General features: G+C 39.4%; 1 protein-coding gene across 1 annotated transcript in view; it reads left to right on the top strand.

Annotated features, from left to right (window-relative positions):
- LOC139626174 (collagen alpha-1(XXIV) chain-like) overlaps positions 1-22,047 on the top strand; it is an 85,065-nt gene that overhangs the window by 1,487 nt on the left and 61,531 nt on the right. Inside the window, exons 2-5 of the mRNA XM_071486425.1 lie at positions 8,362-8,432; positions 12,347-13,734; positions 17,267-17,320; positions 19,300-19,353. Coding sequence (XP_071342526.1) covers positions 8,362-8,432; positions 12,347-13,734; positions 17,267-17,320; positions 19,300-19,353 — 1,567 coding nt within the window. The remainder of the gene's footprint in view (positions 1-8,361; positions 8,433-12,346; positions 13,735-17,266; positions 17,321-19,299; positions 19,354-22,047) is intronic.

Below are 22,047 nucleotides of genomic sequence, written 5' to 3'. Positions count from 1 at the left end.
GACTGTAGAGCTACAGGTATGTGCACAGCTCATTAGGCTATTTAACAGGAAATATATTCTCTGCAATCAGAAGTGAATTCAAGTTGTCTACACTGTATTATGAATCTCTTCCAGATATGATCTGAAAAAGAGCTGAGCTCACAATGCCTTCTGTTATTGTTCAATGGAAAACAATGTGGACCTAAAATCCTTGGAGGCCCATTTTTTGTCCTTGTGAGTGAAAATGAGAGCCTTATGGCAGAACTGAGCTAACTGAGAACAAGTGTGGTCTCCCCTTGAATTCACAGAGAGAGTTAGTGTGTATGCATCAGTGGTTAACTGGCTCCTGAGCTGCAGACAATCACCCACTGTTGCAGGCATTGCTGCTCCATTGCTGGCAGCGGTTGAACTGTATAGCTGCAGAGACTCACAGCGATTCACATACTGTACACCTGACTGAGGGTATGCTGTATCCTCAGCACTGGCTGGTAATTCCCATAAGAAGGGGGTGAGTTTTTTTCAGCAAGTGGATCTAGGAAACACTTTGTTCACTGGAGCAGGGGGCCTGTTAAAGGAGAATGACCAGTAAAATAGATGATTAAATGATTCATATTTCAGAACAGCAGTATGTCTAAAAGGAAAGTCCAGGGAGAAGTCCTAAATTGCCTTAAATCTGTAGTGCACTGGCAATTTCTTACATGATGTCACACAATTGCATTGAGTTTGACTGATTCATCTGCTGTGCAGACCATGAGCTATGCTTTAATGATTGTTGTAGTGGGTATAACGCTGCTGAAGAGGTGGATATAGTCTAGTTCTGTTATTCTCAATATCACTGGAAACTGAGGAAAGTTCCCTTGAGAAAACAAATGATCACTAAATACACTACTGCTGCAATGCAATATCTAATGGGGATCTAAATAAACTAACTAACTAACTAACAAAAAAAAACACTAATGCTCATGGTGTAACACTTAACTGAATACATGCTACCACTGAGACTTACTGACCCCAATATGAGGATGGAGATATCAAAATATACACTTTTCTATTTTGGTCTAGTGACTGTGAAACAGTAAATATACAATGGATATTTTCCATGTGCAGTGTCAGTACTCTCTACCTCTTGTACACATTCCATAAAGTACAGATACTGTTACATGCTATGATGCTAACATCATATTTAATTATTATAATAACTTTAATTTGGCCATCAACTTTTGTTTTCCATTTGTTTCCCCACTTTTTAAAAATCCTGAAAAAAACACCTTGTAATACATCACATTTTAAAAGCATTCCCATAAAAGTAATACTGGACTGTTTGATAGGGTGGATTGGTCTTATTTGGTTGATATGATGTGAAACTTTAGTTCAATCAAATTTATAATAATAATAATAATAATAATAATAATAATAAATTTTCCATCTCGAATGGTGTCTATACAGGCAGCCATTTATGGTTTTATTTGTCTTTGCTGCTAAGATCAAATTTAATTTATGAGGCTCACACATTAGAAAACCAATGAATCTTCACAGATGAAATAAAAAAGTGTCTTCCCAGAGTTCATGTCCTGGTTACATGGGATAATAATCCACAGAACTCACTGTGACCATTTTGATATAGCTATTTGCTACACAAAAATCATTGTGCAGTCTTTAGTTAGGCTGGTTACCACTTGGGGAAATTATGTTGTTGTTTTTTTTGTTTTTTTTGTGTGTGAATTGACCCTTTAAAGATCACAGTGGTGAAACTGGCAACAAATTGATTAAGAAAACTAAGAAAAGAAATTGATGGTTTAGGAGATATATGTGACTGAGTCTAATTAGCATTGAAAACTAATGCATGGTGGGATCACAGATTGCCCACCTTGTTGCTGCAGTGTACTCACTGTCTCCACACCAGCGGCTGGAGGGACTTTGGCCTGTCTGTCTGAGTGAGTGTATTTAACCCTCCTAACATCTGCAGGTCCACCCGCAACAGGAAAAGGGCAAACTAATAAAGCCGAGTGGAAGTTTACTCACAGCCCTTTGTCTGCTCGCTGTCTTGTGGACTGAGTCAATCTTTACTCTGGTCTGCCGTGACCTCTTGACTCCAGATTGGTGATCTTCGTGAGTTGAGAAATAGGAACCATGCTCAACTCTTTGTCCAAGAAGAAACATCCGCACATGAGATACTGATCTCTGAAAAAATTATGTGCTGATTTATAAATGTATTCATTAGATGCTTGGGGTAGTTTGGAAATCAAAAGAAAAGTATTTCAAGCCTTGGCTAATGAGGAACTACAAGTTAGCAACTGAAACCTGGAAACTGTTGACCTGCTAATTTCCGCCAATGGCCATTTGGACATGAGAAGAATACAAGCCCACTTACTGCTTCCATAATGAAGTCATTATGTTCAGGATACAGGTGCTAAAGCTGAAACACAGCCAGTGGGAAGAGATATTGGCTGTGGATCAGTTACTTGTTCATGTTCAAGAATGCTGTGGCTGAGATTGGAAAGCCAAGTATACAGGAACAGAATACCTGATTAGCAATAAACTCAGATGTTTTCATTGAGAGAAACATCTGCTTGTGAATAGTGTGTCTGAGTGTGTGTGTGTGTGTGTGTGTGTGTGTGTGTGTGTGATGCTGGGTAGGGATGAGGGATCTAGTCAGTATATGATGCATGTCATCTATCATATGCCTAATTTATCTCTCACTGTTTCATACAAAGTGATTTCTATTACAGCTCCTTGGAGTGCTGTGTCAGCTTATGTGTTGGCGCTAGTGGCTCCCCTCTGTTTTGAATTCAACTCCGTTTAAAACTTGGGCTCAACTGCACCACTTTTTTGCCAAGGGGGCATATAACAGTGGCGATTAGGCACGCACTCCAAGGTCAAGCTCTATAAACCTCAATTTTCTGAATAACCACTCTGTGTGGAGTACTTCTCCAAATTCTTTTCAAAGTCAACAGAAGGGGTGAAATGGGATGGGACAGTCAAGGTGACTCTCTTAAGGTTTGCTTAGATAGTCTGACACGACATTACAAAGCTCAGAACCTTTTCACCAAAGTTGCTGTCGGCCTTCTCCACGATTTTTTCCTCCAACACATATTAGCAGTGATTTTATTGGTATCCCTTCCTTTTTATTTCCCTCAAGAACTTGGACATTTCAGAGTTGCTTGGGCAGATTAACAGCTTTGCATGCTTAGTTGCTACTAATGGATTTGGTAAGTGGGCTACCAAATTAGACATGTAAACAGTAGACTGTGAATATCCCTGCTCACAAAGACAGACATCAGTGATGAGCGTATGAAAATTGTTTCCCTTTCCTTATGAGGACTGTAAACAGAGCTTAAGTGAGTTTGCTCCTATTCGCCAAATCAAATTAAGCCCTTTGCCTCTCAGCCTTTTCCTCAGTTGAATGACTCATTGTTAGGGTTCCAAGCTAATTTTGAGGGGAGAAATACAAGATCTGTTACTGCTGGAATGAGTCATTGCAGAGGGGAGTTTTAAGTTGTGATTATTTATAGTCTTGACATGACACCCACTCCCCACATAGTGGTATTTCCCTTAGTCAACACAGCAGTGTTTGGGGAGCTTTGTCTTGCTTTCAGCAGTCTTTTCCATTAACTGCCAGGACTGAGAAGCATGTCAGTGTGTTGTCACTTAGACTGGGATTTACCTCAGAATTAAATCAAGAAATGGTAAAAACAGGTGGGTCTGCAGCCAGTGGCGGACACCATGCGGCCCATATTGTGCCATATTGGGCCTCAGTGCCTTCACTTCCTTCCTGTTTGCTTATATGAAAGAAAAGCTTAAAACATGCCAAAGGTAACAATATATTGAAAGACCATCATCTTACACTGACATGGACGGATGGCAAACTGTAGGGTTAAGGTGGTGGAAAAAATCCCACCACATGTCCATCACTGTAGATGTGCTGATGTGCTGTTTAGCGCCAGAGCCTCAGGAATGCTTTAAATAGACCTGAAGAGGGAGACTGCATGACAGACAGGCAGAAAAAAGTTCTCAGAATCAGCATCAGATGGTCCCACTTGACACTCCAAAATGTTAAGTGTTATTTTTAGTTTTTTTCTTTGTGGTCAACTTTTAAACCCTGCCAACATTTAAGTATAACCAGTTACTCAATGGCTTTATGAATGAATTTTATTCTCTCTCAACAGATAAATGTTTGTATTCATTTATCTCCCCCATCATTTTCCTCTATCAAATTTTCCTGGTCTGGGGAAACGTCTGTGCTCACTGTCGTCACACCACTTTCTCAATGAGGAACAGGTGACAGACGTAGCTCATGGTGTTTCTACTTACATTCAGTCTTTTTCTTTTTTGATTTCCTCCTGTTGTTCCTCTCTTTCTTTCTCTCTCTCTTCCTTTTACTTTTTTCTCTCTCTTTGTCTCTGTTTCTCTTTCTTTTGCTCAACACAGCAAGGCCACATATTTCTGGGAAAACAAATATGGCTGCCAGTCTGTGGATCACTGGTTGCCTCTTTGCTGGGATGTTTGTAAGACATCTAGCATTCTGCGATCACACTCACATAACAGTCCCTGTAGGTTTAAGGTGAGACAGCAGCCTGTGATTGATTGCACTCTCTGGTAGTCTTACATAACTGCATATTAAAATAGCAAAACTGCTGTCTCCTTGTGTCTTTTGCACCATACTATGTCAGTGTTAAATCATCACGATAGTTGCCACAGGCTAATTCAAGTTGTGTTAGCAGCTGTTACTTGAACAGGACTGTCAATGTGATTGATTTGATTTGAATGTACAGAGTATGCTTTGAAGCTATAGATGATAAAGGCTCAATATATCAGTGACTTGGACTACTGTTTTATGCAAAATACAAAAATCTGTGTTAACAAATCTAAAGAAAAACATAACTCGAATTAACTGTGAAGCAAAAGTTCTTTATTGTCCTCATATGTTGGTGTAAGATTCAGCTCTAAAACTGTCACCTTTTCTGCAGCCAGAGACACTACTTGATGTTTCTGTATTTGCATTAAAATTAGATAGTTGGTCACTGACATTATATACATAGGATACCAACAGGAATGGTGAAACTAACAGAACATATTCTGCCATGTTTGCTGTTTGATGGGCACAGACTGAAGATAGGAATAAAAAAAGACTGAAAAACATGTGGGATCTGTTTTAGATTTAGTCTCTGAATGTGTTCTGTTTTGAGTTAAATACTGACTGTACGCTCTTTTTTTGTTTGAATTTGTTTATTTATGGCCAAACTGGTGTGAAAATACCAAATAGCCATAAAATCCATGTAGAATTATGAGTAGTGGTGTGACTTAACAGTCATGCTGCGGGTGGACACAAAGAGAATACATAAAATGAAAATAAGAACAATGAAAAATGTCTTAATGCATCATGCACCCCATTTAAAACATATGATTTACATGTGGAAATCTTATCAGAAACATGACAGTGCTGCGTGTAATTTCTTCTCTCTTCTTTCTGAAAAATATTTCTTTGGCCTTTTTCTGATTGTGTGCTGAACATGCTGTCTTTAAGCGGTAGCGAGATGGCGGGCAGTGCCACCTAGAGGTTGGGTCAGTCAGGGTCAAAGGACTGAAGTTCACTGACTAATAAAAAGGTCTCAATATGCAGTATGAGTTACAGGTCTTTATATTTCATTGCATGATTACTGCTATTTTAGATTAAATAGAAATCTTCAAAACTTAATGGAAAACTATGTAATAAATACGTTTTTTTTCCTTTTATTTTAAGTGTTCCTGTGTCTCCTGTTTATGAAAAAGCCTGGTTGACAACTCTTTTAAAGGGCTTTGAGAATTATTTACTTTTTACAACTTGAAAAATTATACAGTCGTAAACAGTCTCTTTAAATCTTAGCTATAACCCTCTGTGGTCATAGCTTTGCTCAGGCATCTTTCCATGAGCAGCATTAAATTCTTATTAACTATGCCTTTGAGACAAAATCCATCATTATCTGAGAACAATAACACATGACACAAAAATGCTCTATGCATGACTTTTCATTATATTTTCAGACATAAAAATGTCAAAGTTAATTGGCTTCATAAACAGAGGAATCAGGCTACTTTATAAGGGGCTACTGATTTCAGCTCGGCGTGGACTCGATGAAGGGCTGTGGAAGTAATAATCATTTTTATTTTCAGTGAATGTAGAGGTGATTTTTATTATTTAAGTAAGCTAAGATGTTTAGGTGTTGTTTTTTTCATTTATTTATGAAATTTGGGACCAACAATGGACTATGTGTGAACACCAACAACAAAGTTCCGGTCAACATTTTACCGTGCTAAATCACTACGCTAGAGCATCCATAAACAGGATTACTGAACTCACTGGCGAAACTAATTGAACCATATCCTTAAATGATAACAGACAAACTTAAAAAAAAATTATGTTACTGAAATCACCGCCAGTTTATTTAAAAAGTGAACGTTTTGGTGCCGCACTATACTAAGAGCCAAGTAAAATAACATTCGTGTCGGAGGAAAGGCCTGGAAGGGGTGTTGTTCGAATGTTGGGCCAGCTCAGTAACGTTGCGCACTGGATCCACCTTTTGTCATGCCTCAGCTGGATAGCTGAGTTCCCTTTTTTGTTTCCCCTAGTGTGTTGTCTTGTACTTCCTGTTTTATTTTGAGACTCACCTCTTTTCTCGTTTCAGGTTCCTCACTTCCTGCCCTCATGTGTCCTCCCCTTGTGTGATTACCTGCCCTGCCCTAATGTGCTGCACCTGTGTCTCATTGTCTTCCCTCTCCCTGAGTATTTAGTCTCTGTGTTCTCTCCCTTCTGTGCCAGTTCGTCTAGTTCTGTATGACTACGTTCCAGCCTTTATTCCCCGTGTGCCTTACTCGTGTCTTGTCTAGTTTTTGGTTTTTGACCCTGCCTTTGCCCACCGATTTTGATACCTTTGCTCCGCGGACTGATCTCCAGTGTACCGACTTTTGCCTGATTAAAGGACATTGTGAACTCGCTTACTGTGTCAATCTGCATCTGAGTCCGAGCCATTGTTCAGCCCTGACACCTTTATCCAAATCAAACCAATAATGCTTAAAGAAAAAAAACAAAACTGTTCCAAGTTTTAATTTCAAGATATTGAGCGACCTATTTGATTTGTTTTTACATTGACACTTCTCGTTTGTTAGCTGTTTCTGGCAAAGTGAGTTTCTCCCCTGTGTCCCATGTAAAAAGCGAATTCAAAAAAGTCTTCATCATTAACATTTTAACAACTTGACTTTGATATACAGTATTATTGATTGTAAGGTTTACCTGTATTTCAGCAAGCAGTGTTTTCTGGGTTAATGTTAATTAATATTAGCTCTCTAGCCTAGCTTATACTGCTAAATGGGCGACCGTTAACATTTAATTAACGTTAACGACCGCCATGACAGGCGAGTGAAGGTGTTTTCTACAAAGAGGTAATGACCCTAACTTTTCACAATATGAGAGGGGCCACAAAGTCTGTTTGTAGGCGGTAATAGGCAACAGATTTACCAGCTGTATTGCTTCATTTGACTACAGACCATTCTCATGGTGGACGTTTTAGCACAGGTGTAGGTAATAACGTTAATAACAACTGCTTTCCGTTAGCTTCAGGTGTTTAAGTGCTGCTGCTGAGTCGGTGGCATGGTTCACTTGCACCTCAGTTGAGCTTAGTCATCATATTATTGATTACAGTTGTGCTTTTACTGCCATTAGATGTCAGATTGACCAATGCCAGAAAAGTTTATTCCTTGGCCCATGCTAGTGTCCTCCGTTCATATCTTATGTGGACATTCCTATTTGAGCTAATTAAATTCCTTACTCTGCTGAGTTACAGGAAATATTTAATTTCTGCTAATTTCAGGGAGACTCCCCTGCCTTGTGTCAGCAGGGTATGGCTGGGCTTGCCACAACTTTGCTCATATAAATGACCAAGAATATAATTGCATGTGAAAAGGGTGTCATCAGCAGTGTTGCCTCACAGCAAAAAAGACCATACATGAATTTCCAGCACAGGAGCTCTGTGTGTACAATTGTCATGTTCCTGTCTCCCTTGCTTAGGTTTCCTCTTGGGGTTAATGGGTTTCATCCCAGGCTGCAATGTACTAGGTGACTTAGACCTTCCAAATCATACATGTTAATATGTATGTTTATGTCTGTATTTGCTCTGTAATGAACTGGCAACCTGTCCCTCAAAAGGTATAAGTGGACATATGTATGGGAGTAGGTCCTTTGGTGAAAAATTGCTCATCTGTGCAGCAAAATCTGCAGAATTTGGATAAGAATTGTTAATTTTCATTACACAGTCACTGGTTGGATCATCTGCCTTAATTTTTATGTTTCAGTGGGTGACATTTAAATTAGGTAATCTCATATTAATTTGTGTTTGTATGCCCCTCTAGGTGGAACTTTCTCCTGCTCCTGTCAGTATGCTCAACAGTACTCTCTGGAGACAAAGACTACCTAGCTCAAGGTAACCAACAGAACCCTAATGCATAACTAATCATTAACAAGGTGTTTCCCTTGACTTGTGACCTCACCTTTCTGACATTTGATCATTAAGCCATATTTTATCCTTTTTTGATTTCAGCTTTGGCTTCAGCCAGTAAATTGATGAAATACTAGTGACTAGTGTTTTTTGAGACCAATATAATTGGAGAATAATTGTGGTCTAACTTGAAACCTAAAGTCAGTACACAGTTTCTTCATCAGTTGTTAGTTACATTTATTCAGTCACGGAATGCCACACATTTTTTTTAGCAATTTATCATCTCCGAGCCTCTGTTACCTTACATCTAAATCATGCCAGTGAGTTTCATGTAGTGAAGCATACAGATTTTAAATCCTGGGAAAATACAGCAGTGCTATCAGATTCATACTTAGGTATCTGCACATACCCCTGGGACAGAAAAAATCTATTTAGTGCATTGCTCCATTGTGCAATACTTTACCTTTCTGGGGAAAGATTTTTTGCAGAACAACGTCCAAACAGATTAACAACTAAAAGAAGACTTTTTATTGCTTTATATTTTATACTGCAGCAAATATATATATAGGGACATAGGGTGCAAATAAAAGCTCCTCTTTCTTTGCTCTTATTCTCATATTTAAACCCTCTCCCTCAACATGTTTGTTCTTGCTCCTCAGGCCACAGCATGCATGTAGAACCAGCCAAAATAGCCCCTCAACCCGACGCTGCCTCTCCATTCACTCTTCTTGTTTCCTCTCAGTGCTCTCATCTCTGGTCCATCAGAGATGGATCTAAATATGTCACATGCAAACATAAAGATAAGTACATGCTAAGAAGAGCACTCTGGGAAAGTACACCAATTAGTCAGGCTAGGAAGAAGCGGAAATCTCACATAAATGCTTAGCCTGTTTTGTCAGCTGCCTCAGCTGGACAGATTCTGGGGATAAGGTGATACCCGTGTGTGTGTGTGTGTGTGTGTGTGTGTGTGTGTGTGTTTTTTGTTTTGTTTGTTTTTTTACAAAGTAACAAGGATGAGTGGAGTTGAAGTTGAGAAGGACAGAAGTGAGGAGTTCTTAATAGATAGCAGAGCTTATTTTTCCAGGAGAGTCACTACAACTTAGTGTCATTGTAGCTGTTGGATGGTACAGTATAATAGATAGTATAATCCCACATATTCCTCCGGATGTGACTTCTATGAAAAGAACTTGGCTTCATTCAACAAGAAAGAATGCTGTCAGAAGAATCTTAAGAAAACTTCAAGAAGTTTTAAATCAACGCATTTCACCCTGCGAATTTATTGAAGGGTATATTGTTTTTTGAGTGGCATATCGCTGGGCCACCGCCAGAAATACCACATAGTGTATCCTCACTAAGCTGACGTCATGATAAATTCTCACATATTTGTTCACTTCTCCACATGTATGTGGATTGTCTACTGCTCCTTGAGCTGCCTTGAGGGTCCCTCCCTTATTACAAATTGCATTGTCTTCTCTCCACGTATCTATAGTCTATGTCTTCACTCCAAGCAGGATCAATCCATCAGAATGAGGGGAGGAGGAATGCACAGTGTACCAGAGCAGCTTGTCTTCACATATGAGACATGTTAATTGGAATCTGGGCTGACGTTACCTCAGGCAAAGAATGTCAAGGACATCTCAGTGCATGCTTAGATCAGTTGCAGATAGTCTTCTTAAATGGTCGGGAGAACTAAAAACCATGCAAAACCACATGCAGGACATGTACTGTATGTGTTATTTCTGTTTATCACACTCTCTTCGGCTCTATCTCGCCCTATACCCCTATCTTCCTCCAAAGCAGACAGAAAAATAATTCTAAAAGAGAAGCACATCTACAACAGAAACAACACGTGTGGACTTCACCTTAGAGACAAATATAAAATACTGTATTACTATTGCTGCATAATGCATTCCTGCAATTTCCCATAAGAATTTGTACAATCTGACGTAGTACAGTAGCCATATTTTAGTTTTTGAAGTTCTGCTAAACCTTGTGATTTCAAAGAATCCTTCACCTGCTTCAACCCTGATCAATCATACAAAAGATTGGCAGAATTTCTTGTTCTCAATTATAAACTTCAGTTATTCAGTTTGGGATTATAGCCGCAATTAAAATTGTCATACATTGTTTTTATATAAATATGTAAATATCTGCAACAACGCTGATTCAGTTGTTTATCAGTACAACAGTATTTAACAGTACTCACTGCTGAAAATTTAAAACATGTATAGCTAATTTGATGACATCAGGTTCTTAGTAGCCTTTTAGAAACCTACTGTATATCAAAAATATTTGGCAACAGAAGGCTTTACTAGTTTTTCTATGTCTAAAACCTTGACAACTGTAAGATATGACTTTTTTGTGACTGATGATATCCTTTAATGCCTTATACATTCTTGCATGCAGTTCACTGACCTTCCTTATACAAAGTCACTATGTGGTAGTTCATTCAGTTCTTAAGGGTTGTTAATAGCTTTTCACATGTTTTTAAACAGGTGGAACAACTAAAAGAAGGTAATGGTGCAGTTGAAAGCGTTGCTCTGGAGATGTAGATCACTCGTTGAGTTAGAGCATTCAGTTTGCCCTCAGTAATGCAAACTCAAGTAACCTCTTGATGATGTAATGCCTCTGGATTATCAATGAAAATACCTCAAACTACCCCTGAGATCTCCTCACCGAAAAACACACACACACACACACACACTCTCATCCCCACAAACACATGTCATGTCCGTCTCTAAAATGACCAACCCCTTTGTGATTCAGTTGACATTTACCATTACAATGTGTAATTTAATAATCACATTTTTCTGACATATGTGGCACATTGCCCTTCAGCATAGGTATCTGTCTGTTGCTCTTTATCCAAAGCCAAAACTGCACAGAATGTCCTCTGTCTCTAAATAATGTTTAAGTGCTTTTGCCTGGCTGTGCTTCACTGTCAGCAGACCTAGCATAAATTCTTTAAAGAATTACCTGTGGGCATGGGGAAAGAATGATAGGACTGTTCAGAGGAAAGCTGCTCTCATGAATCTCTGGTGGCAGATTAATTCAAAAAGGCTGTGTGAACTGCTTTCCTATATTCTAATTCAGCCCTATCCCTCTCTAGTCCCCTTTACTCATCTGGGCCACAGCTGCGTTTCTAGTACTTACCCCCAAAAAAACAGGGAGAAGTCACCAACATCATGCGGAGACTGTTATAACAGTATAATGGCAGACCTGGCTTTTTTTTCTCAATCATTTGGCTTGAATAAGGAAAGATTATGTTATGTTTGCATGTGTAGCAATGACATTTTATTCCAAGGAGGAGGAATAAAACATTTTGGACTCTAATAAATCTACCACTGTACAGCGAGAACTGCAATAATATAGATTTTTATATTTATAATATAAATATAGATTTTTAATTCAGCCTTTTAAAATTGTGGTTTTGGAACAGGTTTTTTTAACAGATTAGTTGAATAAAGGATGAAAATTTGCTGAAGCAACAGGAGAGAGAGAGAGAGAGAGAGCGAGAGCACTCAGTTCCCATACTTCATGGTATTACACTGCTGGACTAACTGTCTCAATACCTTTTCTAATATATTCAGTAGATGCATTGTCCTCTACTGTTCTAATAAACAAGCATGGATTTTTCAGAATCTACCAACTACTAAGAAAGCTCAGGTCACATTCAAATGCAAAAAGACTTCCTTACTAAATCATATTTTTATACAGTCTTACATCTTTAAGTATTTTAGGGCCTTAATCTTCCAAGAAATTGTCAACTTTCACAAAGCTGAATACCTTGAGATAAGTCCAGGTCCTTTATTAACAAACTATTTAACCATAGTCTGCCTGCCTGCTTTCTGATCCAATATCTACATGTTAAACTTACCAGTGTCTCCTCTGTTCTGCAGGCGTGGATATCCTTTATCGATTGGGGCTTACAGGTCAAAGCAGCAGAGAAAATCCCTACGAGGAGACAAGCTCATCTTCGACTACTTACACCACTGCTCCTTCACATTTACATTTTCCTGTTTTTGGATATGGGGTATTACTCGACTCAAACTCCCTCTATGAGGCTCCAGCAGGCAGTCTGTTCCCGCCGGAGATTGGCGAGGAGTTTTCTGTTGTGGTTAGTCTAAGCTCCTGGCGAGCAAACAATGCTTTTCTTTTTAGTGTTAAAGATGGCAGGGACAGACTGCGTTTTGGCATTCAGTTGCTACCACGCAGAGTGGTGGTTTACACTGCAGAGAAAGCCTCCATCTACTTCACCTACGACTGGCAGGATGGGCGCCAGCACCCTTTTGCTGTTGGTGTTCGTGCACGCTCAGTTTCCTTCTATGCGGATTGTGGGGCAGTCCAGCAGCAGGAGCACACCCTGGGGAGATCTCAGACACTTGGGGACTCTGGGGGTCTCTTCACTCTGGGAAGAATGAACTCCAAAGCGGCGCCGTTCAATGGTCGAGTTTGCCAACTAGATATCTATCCCTCCGCTCAAGCTGCCGCGCACTACTGCAACTACCTTAAAAAACAGTGCCGGCTGGCCGACACTTACAGATTGTCTTTTCCAAATCCTGAATTGGATATTGAGGCAAATGACCCCCCGTCTAATCCCTTGACAAAGTCCCTTGTTGGAATAGCAGCTACCCATCATAACCCCATAAAAATCACACAAGCTGTCAAACTGTCCCCAGGTAGTTCGGTCACACAGACTTCAGCTTTCATCCCATCAGTACAACCTCATCTGGGGGACCAAAGCCACATTTCCGCATTGGAGCCCCTTGCCCACTCCACCACATCCTTGCTTCAACCTGAAAGCTCCATCTTACCTGCCCTGAGTGGACGAGCAGCTCTGGATCTTGCCTATAGCACAACTATCACCACTACCAAAAATGTGTTGGCAAACGGGAGTAGGGGACAGGGGGACACTGATCACTCTGAAAACAGCACAGAGGAAGAGAGCAGCTCTGGGAGCCTGCAAACTCCAGATGCCAACCCAGGCCTGATTTCCACAGTCAGGCAAAGTCGAGTGAAGGAAGGACTCAGGAACAACTCCATCACAAGCTCCAGGGATTCCCACTCTGGTTCCCAACAGACTCATCAACTCCTGGAGACTCATCTAAGAGCCAATGGCACCACTTTGTACCGAGAGAATCAGGTGGACACCTCAGAACATCATGATCTGGATGGCAGCTATGATGATGTAGTCATGGGAGAATATGATTATGGATATGAGGAGCCAGACTTCTTCTACGACTACGAAGATGGTTTCCGTGGCCCTAAGGGAGAGCCGGGTCCTCCAGTAAGTGACTGAATTTCTGAATAACAAACAGAGCTTAGCTATGAGTGTTTATTCAACTGTAGGCAATTGCTGTGTAGATCAGTGGAAAATATCAATACAAGGCAATCAAAGCCAATTTATGGCCAGAACAGTTTGAATGCTATGCAAAATTTGGCTCGCTCATGCACACCCAGGATATGTAAAAAAATATTTTGGCACAGCAGTGTAGTGATTTAGAGGTGATGACATGTCCAAGCACTGTTCTTTTTCCTGCATCTACAAGTTGTTAAAATAACAGATCATTCCCTTGCTGAAATACTTCCAGCCACTTTTGCTCTTATGTTAACTCATCTGAAGGTTGGAGGTATATCCTGGCAAGAAAATATGTCACATCTCATATCCGAGAGATGGGACAGCTTTTTCTATATGATCTATTTAAACTTACATTGTATATAATGATGTAAGATATCTGGGCTCATCTACCAGTTTCCATAGTACTACCTCATCTAAAAAATGCCAGCAGGCCTGTATTTGGGACACAGCTCAGCCAGCAGTTGTTCCAATTTACCTTCATGTCTCAGAGCTTGAATACACAGTATTATGAACATGATACAGTCTAAGCAACAGGCCCTTTTCCAGTGGGTCAAAATTTGGCAAAAACAGTAATGAATTAGATGGAGTGTTCCTTTATGCTCTTATCTTTAACTGCTGGTATTTCTCAGCTACACTGACCACTTTGATGCAGGCATGTTTTGAATGCTGAGGCAGCTGGTGGCTCACTCTGTCTCATTACTTCTATATTTAAATTTAAACAAGCTAGGTTACCTCCTCTAGGGAAGAATTTCACAACTTTCTAGCAACATAACCAGACAAGCACAGAGTCATCTACACAGGCTCTGGCACTTTTTTCAGTCTTCTCTTGCTTTTTGGAGTTCTGTTTTGATTGAGCTGCCAGCAGTTCATTCATTATGCAGCTTTCACAAAAAAATCCTTTTAAGAAATTCTTCGTTTAATCTTGTCCGCAGCTTTGCTCAACACCACAGAGGAAATGTTTGGAAAACTCACAGTTCAGTTATTGTTTTGTCTGCTATGGAAATCATACAGTAAATTGAGAGAACTTTGAAGTGGTTGCCCCACTAGTAGTAAGGAATCTCAGCAAAAGTTGGGGATGTATATGGCCAGATCACAAGAGCAAGCTGAGGGCTCTGAATGAAACATATTACACACTGAAATTTCAACCACTTCAAGACTACTAGAAGTGCTAATATCTGAGAACACCCCCTCTCCTAACACCTTTTATACCCTAACATGCTTAGCTAGCACTTACAATGCACTTTCAGTGAACTTCTTTATTTGATCCCCTTTCACTTACTAAATAGTGGTAGTGCTTAGTACTTAGGTGAAGCTTTAGTGATGTCCCTCATTTTTAAGTCGCTTTGGATAAAACCATCTGCCAAATGAGCAAATGTCATGTAAATTTAATATAATAGATAATCATCAAAAGTGGATGTAATTGTAATCACCTCTCAGTTACACGGTCTCTTATCAAGGGTACTTACTGATCGCATTCAGGGCAAGAATGCAGGGGATATTGTGATTCAGCTGAAGTTGATGTCACACAAGTTCAAAATATGATTCATTCTACCCTTCAGCTTTCCAGAACATTGACTTCTTGAATTGACTCCATTGGGAAAAATTTGACCCCTGTCTTGGCTGCTCAGAAGCATGTGAATATTATCATTTTACTGCCTCAATTTCTGTAGGCCCTGTTGTTGTGGCGAAGGCGGTGGTGTGCTCACAGTTTCCATGTGTCTGTGTGTGGGAGTGTAGAGGAACAAACAGCTGTTTCTTTATTCATGTCTCCCCCTGTGCCCATATACTGCTCTGACAGAGGATAAGGATGATCCAGAGCACCCCATTATAAGCTCTTGTTATAGCAAAAATTCAGAATAGTAAATAGAATAACTAAATGCCTGTTTTAATCTAAATGTCCGATTACTCTACCTTATCGTGAGATTGTTTTTTTTTTTTTGTTTTTGTTTTTTTCTTGAGAAATGGCATTGCGGAGTTGCAGGACAACCTGAATAATAGATAGCTTCTTTGACCAGAAGGGGATTTCCTGCTGACTCCTTAATGTTATCCAGTGATGCAGATTGCTGTTCAAGTGTGTAATCTTCAGTCTCTCATTTCAAGTGAATTAACTTTAACATTGAAAATGTGCTCTCAATTTTCAGAATAAAATTATTTGTTATTTCTGATTATTATTATTATTATATTATTATTCAAAAAGCCATGTTGTCATGCCCTTTGAGTATATTGTAAGATTGAGAATCGTCTTTTTTCCATCATACCCATTTTTGGAGAACACCAATTGTTATTGTAGTTTCTGTTTTCACTGCAGATAAGAACTGATATGGCAGTGCATTTTAAGGAGACCTTAATTAGACAAAACAGGCTTCCAGATTTTACAGTTAATCAGCAGCATGAGTTAATGATGGAACAGCCAATACAAAAACCTGCTTTACCCTTAAGGGCGGTATTTACCTGGGACTTTGAAGGTGGATATCATGTGGTATTAAAAATTTCAACCTGCAACTAAAAATAAAACATTTAGTCTCACACCCTTCAAAACTATTAAACACAGTAACAAGTGGGTCCTCAGCTTGGTTTGGCTCCAAAAATATGTGAGATAATGTACATCTATCTCATTCAGCTTACTCCTAATATAGCTAATACCTTTCATGAAGTGCTACCAAATATTTGTGTAAGACCAGAATCAAGTTGAACTCTTAATTTTCTAAACTCTCTTTTTGCTTATATCTGTTTGACTAGTTTGACAATCAACCTCTTTATTGTTTATGTGGACATAACCTTTTAGAAGCCTAATATATAAGATCAGACTCAGAGCAGTAATTAGGGCTGGCTGAATATTGGTAATTGCCCCTTAATATAATCACAGTTTTACAAAGTTCACAGATATTGAGGTTCACAGTTCAAAATAGATGTTTGAAAATTACAGTACTTAAAAAAATACTAAAAGAAAAAAATTTAAAGAAACATTTGACAATTTGAAACATTTGAAAAATTACATATTCAAAAGAATAACTTTTGAATATGTAATTTTTATTTTATATCTTGCATCCTCCAGAACATGACGTGTGGTTACACCATATGTTTCATGCCATGTTTTTCCATGATGAAGGATTGTGTTAGTCCCATATGCCGACCAATGGATGGTGGTATCAGTATCATCTGAGGAATGTTACTTGACTCCTCTGCTCAGAGCTTTTCCAGTAGAGCATTTAGTTGAGCACACTTGTCTCCTTCCTTTGAACTTCATAACTCTTACATAAATATAGAACATACTCATCATTGCAGAGGTCTGGACAGTGAACTGCATGTTATTTCTTGCCATTAACATACTGTATCTCCTCTCTTTTTTCCCCTTCACTCCCCCATCTCTCTCTCTCTCTCTTTCTTTCTCTTTCTCTCTCTCTCTCTTTCCCCAACATTCCCTTCCTTCTCTCCCTGTCCCTCTGTCTCTCTGATTTAGGGTCCTCCTGGTCCCCCTGGCTTACCTGGTCCTCCAGGAAAAAGAGGTTCTCGGGTAAGTAACCTGCACAAAGGCAATTATGAACAGCCAGCATATTGTAAAGTTGGTGTGACTTAATGATCAGGAGGAGTATTTTGGCCACCTTAGTGTATGTAATTGTGGGATACAATTAAAAATAAGTTAAATTAAATATAGGGTGCCTTTATGAACTACCAGATATGTCTACTTCCTCTCTGTACAGTAGAAAACTACTGATCAAAGATTATATGAACAGGTATATAGAGGTCATGAAAGGAAAAGAGAAGAAAAGACAGCTGTGTACATAAAGTGCTGTTTGATTTACACATGTAACATCCTAGCACAGTATTGTGGTTCAATCACTGAGTCTAAATGAGAGGTTATGGTCAGGTTTGTTTCCCTCGAGGCACTGAAATTACTAATCAACAGCACCCAACACATTAGTAGAAGTCTTTACTATTGTATTTTCATCTTCTGTTATGGCAGCAAGCACAGGCCATATGTGTTTATCTGTGTTTACAATTGAAATCCAACTGCAACTATCAGGGAAAAAGGTGCTGACAGACATGTTTGTGGTTAGTGTGATTAAACTCCTTGCTTTGTAAAAGCACATGACAATTAGATTGTCTGCTTTGAGGATACAGGCATCATTGCTTACTTGTCAGCACCTTTGGAGCATCAAGGTTGAGTGACCAAACAGTTCCAGATGCAACCAGCAGCAATGTCGGCGGCACAGGCTTCATCTCCACTCTGATCTTGAGACCACAGAACTGCCAAGGCTGTCATGATGCAATGCTGCGATCATGCCACAGGCCCTGAAGGCATATTTAAACAGAACAAGACACATTTTACTCACTGAATGTGGTATGTGTTAGAAAGTAGGTGTATTAATAGTTCACTCTTGGTCTGTGTAGAAGCTCTAAGATTAACTTAAAGTTCAATTTCTTATAGACATTTTTTTGCCCTAATAATTGTCAGTGACAAATCATTGTTTGGAATTGTGATTAGTTCATGTTGACAAACAATGTATACTATATGTATGTGTCTGTGTGTGTGTGTGATTGTCTGTGTGATTTTATAGTTAACTGTCTACATCAGTTCCAAGTAACCGAAATAGCTTTTTCACTTTTTTGGTGGAGAACCCTGCGTTACAACCTCTGTGATATTCAAATGAATTAGGCTGTGTTTTTCGTGCAGGGCCTTAGTCAGTCTGAAAGTGTTCTTAATGTTCTGCTCTATTTTAACAGATAACGTTATCGGAAAACTAGAAGGCAGATAGACAGGAAGATGGGCTAGTAGACAGAGAGAGGTGGTAGACAGTAAAACATGTCTCCTAGTAAAAGGCTTGGAAAGCACATGGCTGATACAGAACATACTCTTAAGCCCACAGGCTAACTCATAAAGTAGAGACAGAGGGAGGCTTGGAATCATTATGTGGTGGGAAGCTGAGGGCAGTGTGCGGTACTGTGGTTATGTCTCTGCTGTCTCAGCACAGAGCAGTAGACCTATTATGCTGCCTCTTATCGTTAACGTTATCACACAGTAACCCTATGAAGCAGGGAATGCCATTTGGTGTGTGCATTTGTCATGGAGACAGACTAATTTGCTTCAGAGGTTCTTTTATTATAAGCAGTTCCTGAAGCATGTAGTTAGCATAACCTGAAGCACTGTGTTTGTGTTTGTGCTGACCTGTCATGCAGTTGTTGTTACCATGGTCACAGCTTGCCTGTTTACCCTAATTACAATCATGTGCACCTTATGAATGACCATCAAAAATATGCCTCAAACGTAAAATAAAAATGTGTGTTTATTTGTAAGCATGTATGGTACAGTATGTGTATGATGTGTACATAGGGCAACTGTTTTCTCTTATACAAATACCTTCATGTTATCTCCCTTTAGTTCAAATTGCTGCAAGAAATTCTTGCTGCTGCTTTCTTGCTGTTTTATGTTTCATCTTAAATACTGATCTGTTTCACAGTAATTTAATATTGTGTCTTTCTACATCTGTTCAGGGTTCCACTGGTCCACATGGAAATCCAGGACAGCCTGGACCACCCGGGCCCAAGGTGAGTGGCCCTATCTCATGATAGGGAGACATAAACAGCTCCCTGCTTAGTATTTCTCAGTGTGGACAGGCCAGATGAGCACCTTCAGTGCTAGAGCCAGCACCACTGACCTAAGACACCAGATGCCATATTCTGCACACACTGTCATTGCAAAGATCCACCTTGTATCTTTTGTCAATGGAAGTGAACCTTGTTGGTAAGGAAGTGGCAATCAGTTGACAAAAGGTGAAATGCTTCATATAAGTTTGGGTTTGTGTAAAATGGGCTGCCACATTACAAGTGTTTTATGTGTGCCATTAATTATACAACAATACTCGTTTTAATCTTATTGACAGGAGATAATTCGGATTAGGACTGTGGCCGAAAAATTTTTAACAGTGACATTTTTATTGATGCTGTCTTCTGCTGAGAAGGCCATGCAAAACCTTCTGTAGACATAATGGATAGTTTTTAAGTAAACAGTTTTTAATGGTTGCACTGGCTAGGTAGCAATACCAAAACGTACAAATAGCTTCTTTAAATAAAAAAAAAACAAAACAAAACACATAGATATACAAAAATCTTACTTCTTATTGCTTATCTTACAACTGATGCCAATCATCCATTCCAAGCACAGCCTCAGTGATCTGCCTGAACTACGCCAGGCTTCGTTTAATTGTATGATTCTACCTTCTCGTAGTGGTGACATGTTCAGTGTCTGTCAAAAGATTACATCACAAATCTCAACATGTTTAATCAAGCTACAGGGATAGGAAAAGCTGACACAGAATAATTTTTTTATCAGCTGGAAAATGCCCTTAGGGTACATTACAGTTGGGTATTTTGGTATTTTTATGCTCCAAGTCTTTTTTACAATGTTTTATGCACATAACTACAACTCAATGCAGTGCCTTAATACACCAGAGCTGCTGCTGGTGCTCAGCTAACTTGCTGCTGACATTATGCCTTCTGTTAAGACACAGTGTTGCTCTCAAGCGTGTGGGTAAGGCTGGTGGGGAACTAAGACACCCATCATCTGAAAAAAACTTGAATGATAGCCATTCTTGCAAATGATTGTGAGCATTAAACTGACAAATTGACCATTTACAGACAAAATTAGTAAACCAGTAAAAACCAGTATACAGTTACTCAAATCAGAACTAACTTAACACTTTGATGTCACAAGAGCAAAATGACAAAAGCAGTTTATCTAAATGTCTGACAGTGTGCCAACTGCACAAAGAAAAGAAACACTAAAATCTGTCAAATTAGGGAATGTTAAAAATTGTGAGTTATATATTTTACTGTTTATTTTCTCTACGAAAAGCCATTGAGGACACAGTGAAACGATTAATACTAGCTGACAAGTTTGGACCTGGTTCACACTCCTTCGGTAAATTTGTTTGTGTGTGCTTCAGGAGGGGGTAGGCAGTGATCAGGTGCAGGCGTGTGTGTGCGTGTGTGTAATGGAAACTCTGTTTTTATGTCATCAGCATATCATTTAAATTTAAATGTTGACATTAAAACTTGCAACTAACATCAAAAAAATAATCAAATAATCAAATGTTTAAAAGTAACATGTACATTTTAGGTTCAAACTTGACGCAAACTTGGATTATGCACGTGAAACATGCTTGACCCTGAGGTCATTCCAGGCTTGCCCCGATTTGTAGACCTCTTTAGGAGGCAAATGCAGCTCATGTTGCTTGCCCTATAAGACTCTGTTGTAGTGATGTCACAAGATCACTGAATTGTTGTTTAAAACCTGTACACTCTAAAAAATGTAGTTTTCCCTTGTTTAAGTTTCAAATCAAATGTCAAATGTCAAGTGACATCATTTATGGTAGCAGAGACTGATGTGTTTATTAATTATAGCAGAAACTGATGTTATGTTCCCTAAAGAGCCAATCTCTGCTGCCCTGAGCGGTTTCAAGTGGGATCGGACCCAACGCAGCCATATGCAGGGAAGCATGATAATAATGACCCAGTGTATTGTCACGGTGTAACGTAAAAGACTGAAGGAGTCATGGGAGGTTGTTGCCCTGTGACATACCCTTTAGCCCAGATCGTTGTTATCCTGATATTTGCTACAGGGCATTATTGTGCTAGTTGTGCTTGTTAGCCATGACACTGACTTCATATACAGTGGAAAAAAGAAAGAGCATTTTTAAATCTCTGATAAGTTTTCCCAGCACGGGACCAGATGTAAAGGATAAATTGGTTCAACTAAGCCAGGATGTGGGTAGCTCCATGCAGATGGTTGTGGTGACTGTGGTCCTGACTGGCTACCACAGAGTGGCTGCATATACAGTGCAGTCAGTTAGGGAACAGTCATGCTACAGGATCAGAAACAATGGACAAATGGTTGATGCTCCCTCCTTTCCTTTGTCTTTTGATGTGAAACTTTTTGCTTGTAAGTGGATAGCTACTTGCTTGGAATCATAGTTATTACATAAATAACAAAAGATGAGACAAATTTGTGAAAGTACTTTTCAATATAATCTCTTTGCCTGCTTCACCCCTGACACATAAAGACGAATATTCTGTTTTCCTCCTTGATTAGTCAAACAGCACAGGGAGATAGATGGATTTGTTCTGCGTCACCTATGACCTTGCTGGGACGCTGTGCACACTTGGCTGAGGGCCTGTGATTGGTTATTATGAAATACAGAGTCGTCTGCTTGCTTGCTGTTCCTTCAGCCTGTACACCCACAT

This window comes from Trachinotus anak, unplaced genomic scaffold, assembly GCF_046630095.1.
Source record: "Trachinotus anak isolate AG129_WGS33_773 ecotype Australia unplaced genomic scaffold, CSIRO_AGI_Tana_v1 ptg000010l, whole genome shotgun sequence".
NCBI classification, from domain to species: Eukaryota; Metazoa; Chordata; class Actinopteri; order Carangiformes; family Carangidae; genus Trachinotus; species Trachinotus anak.
Note: the sequence above shows the minus strand (reverse complement) of the source record. Positions and strands in the feature narration are given on the sequence as shown.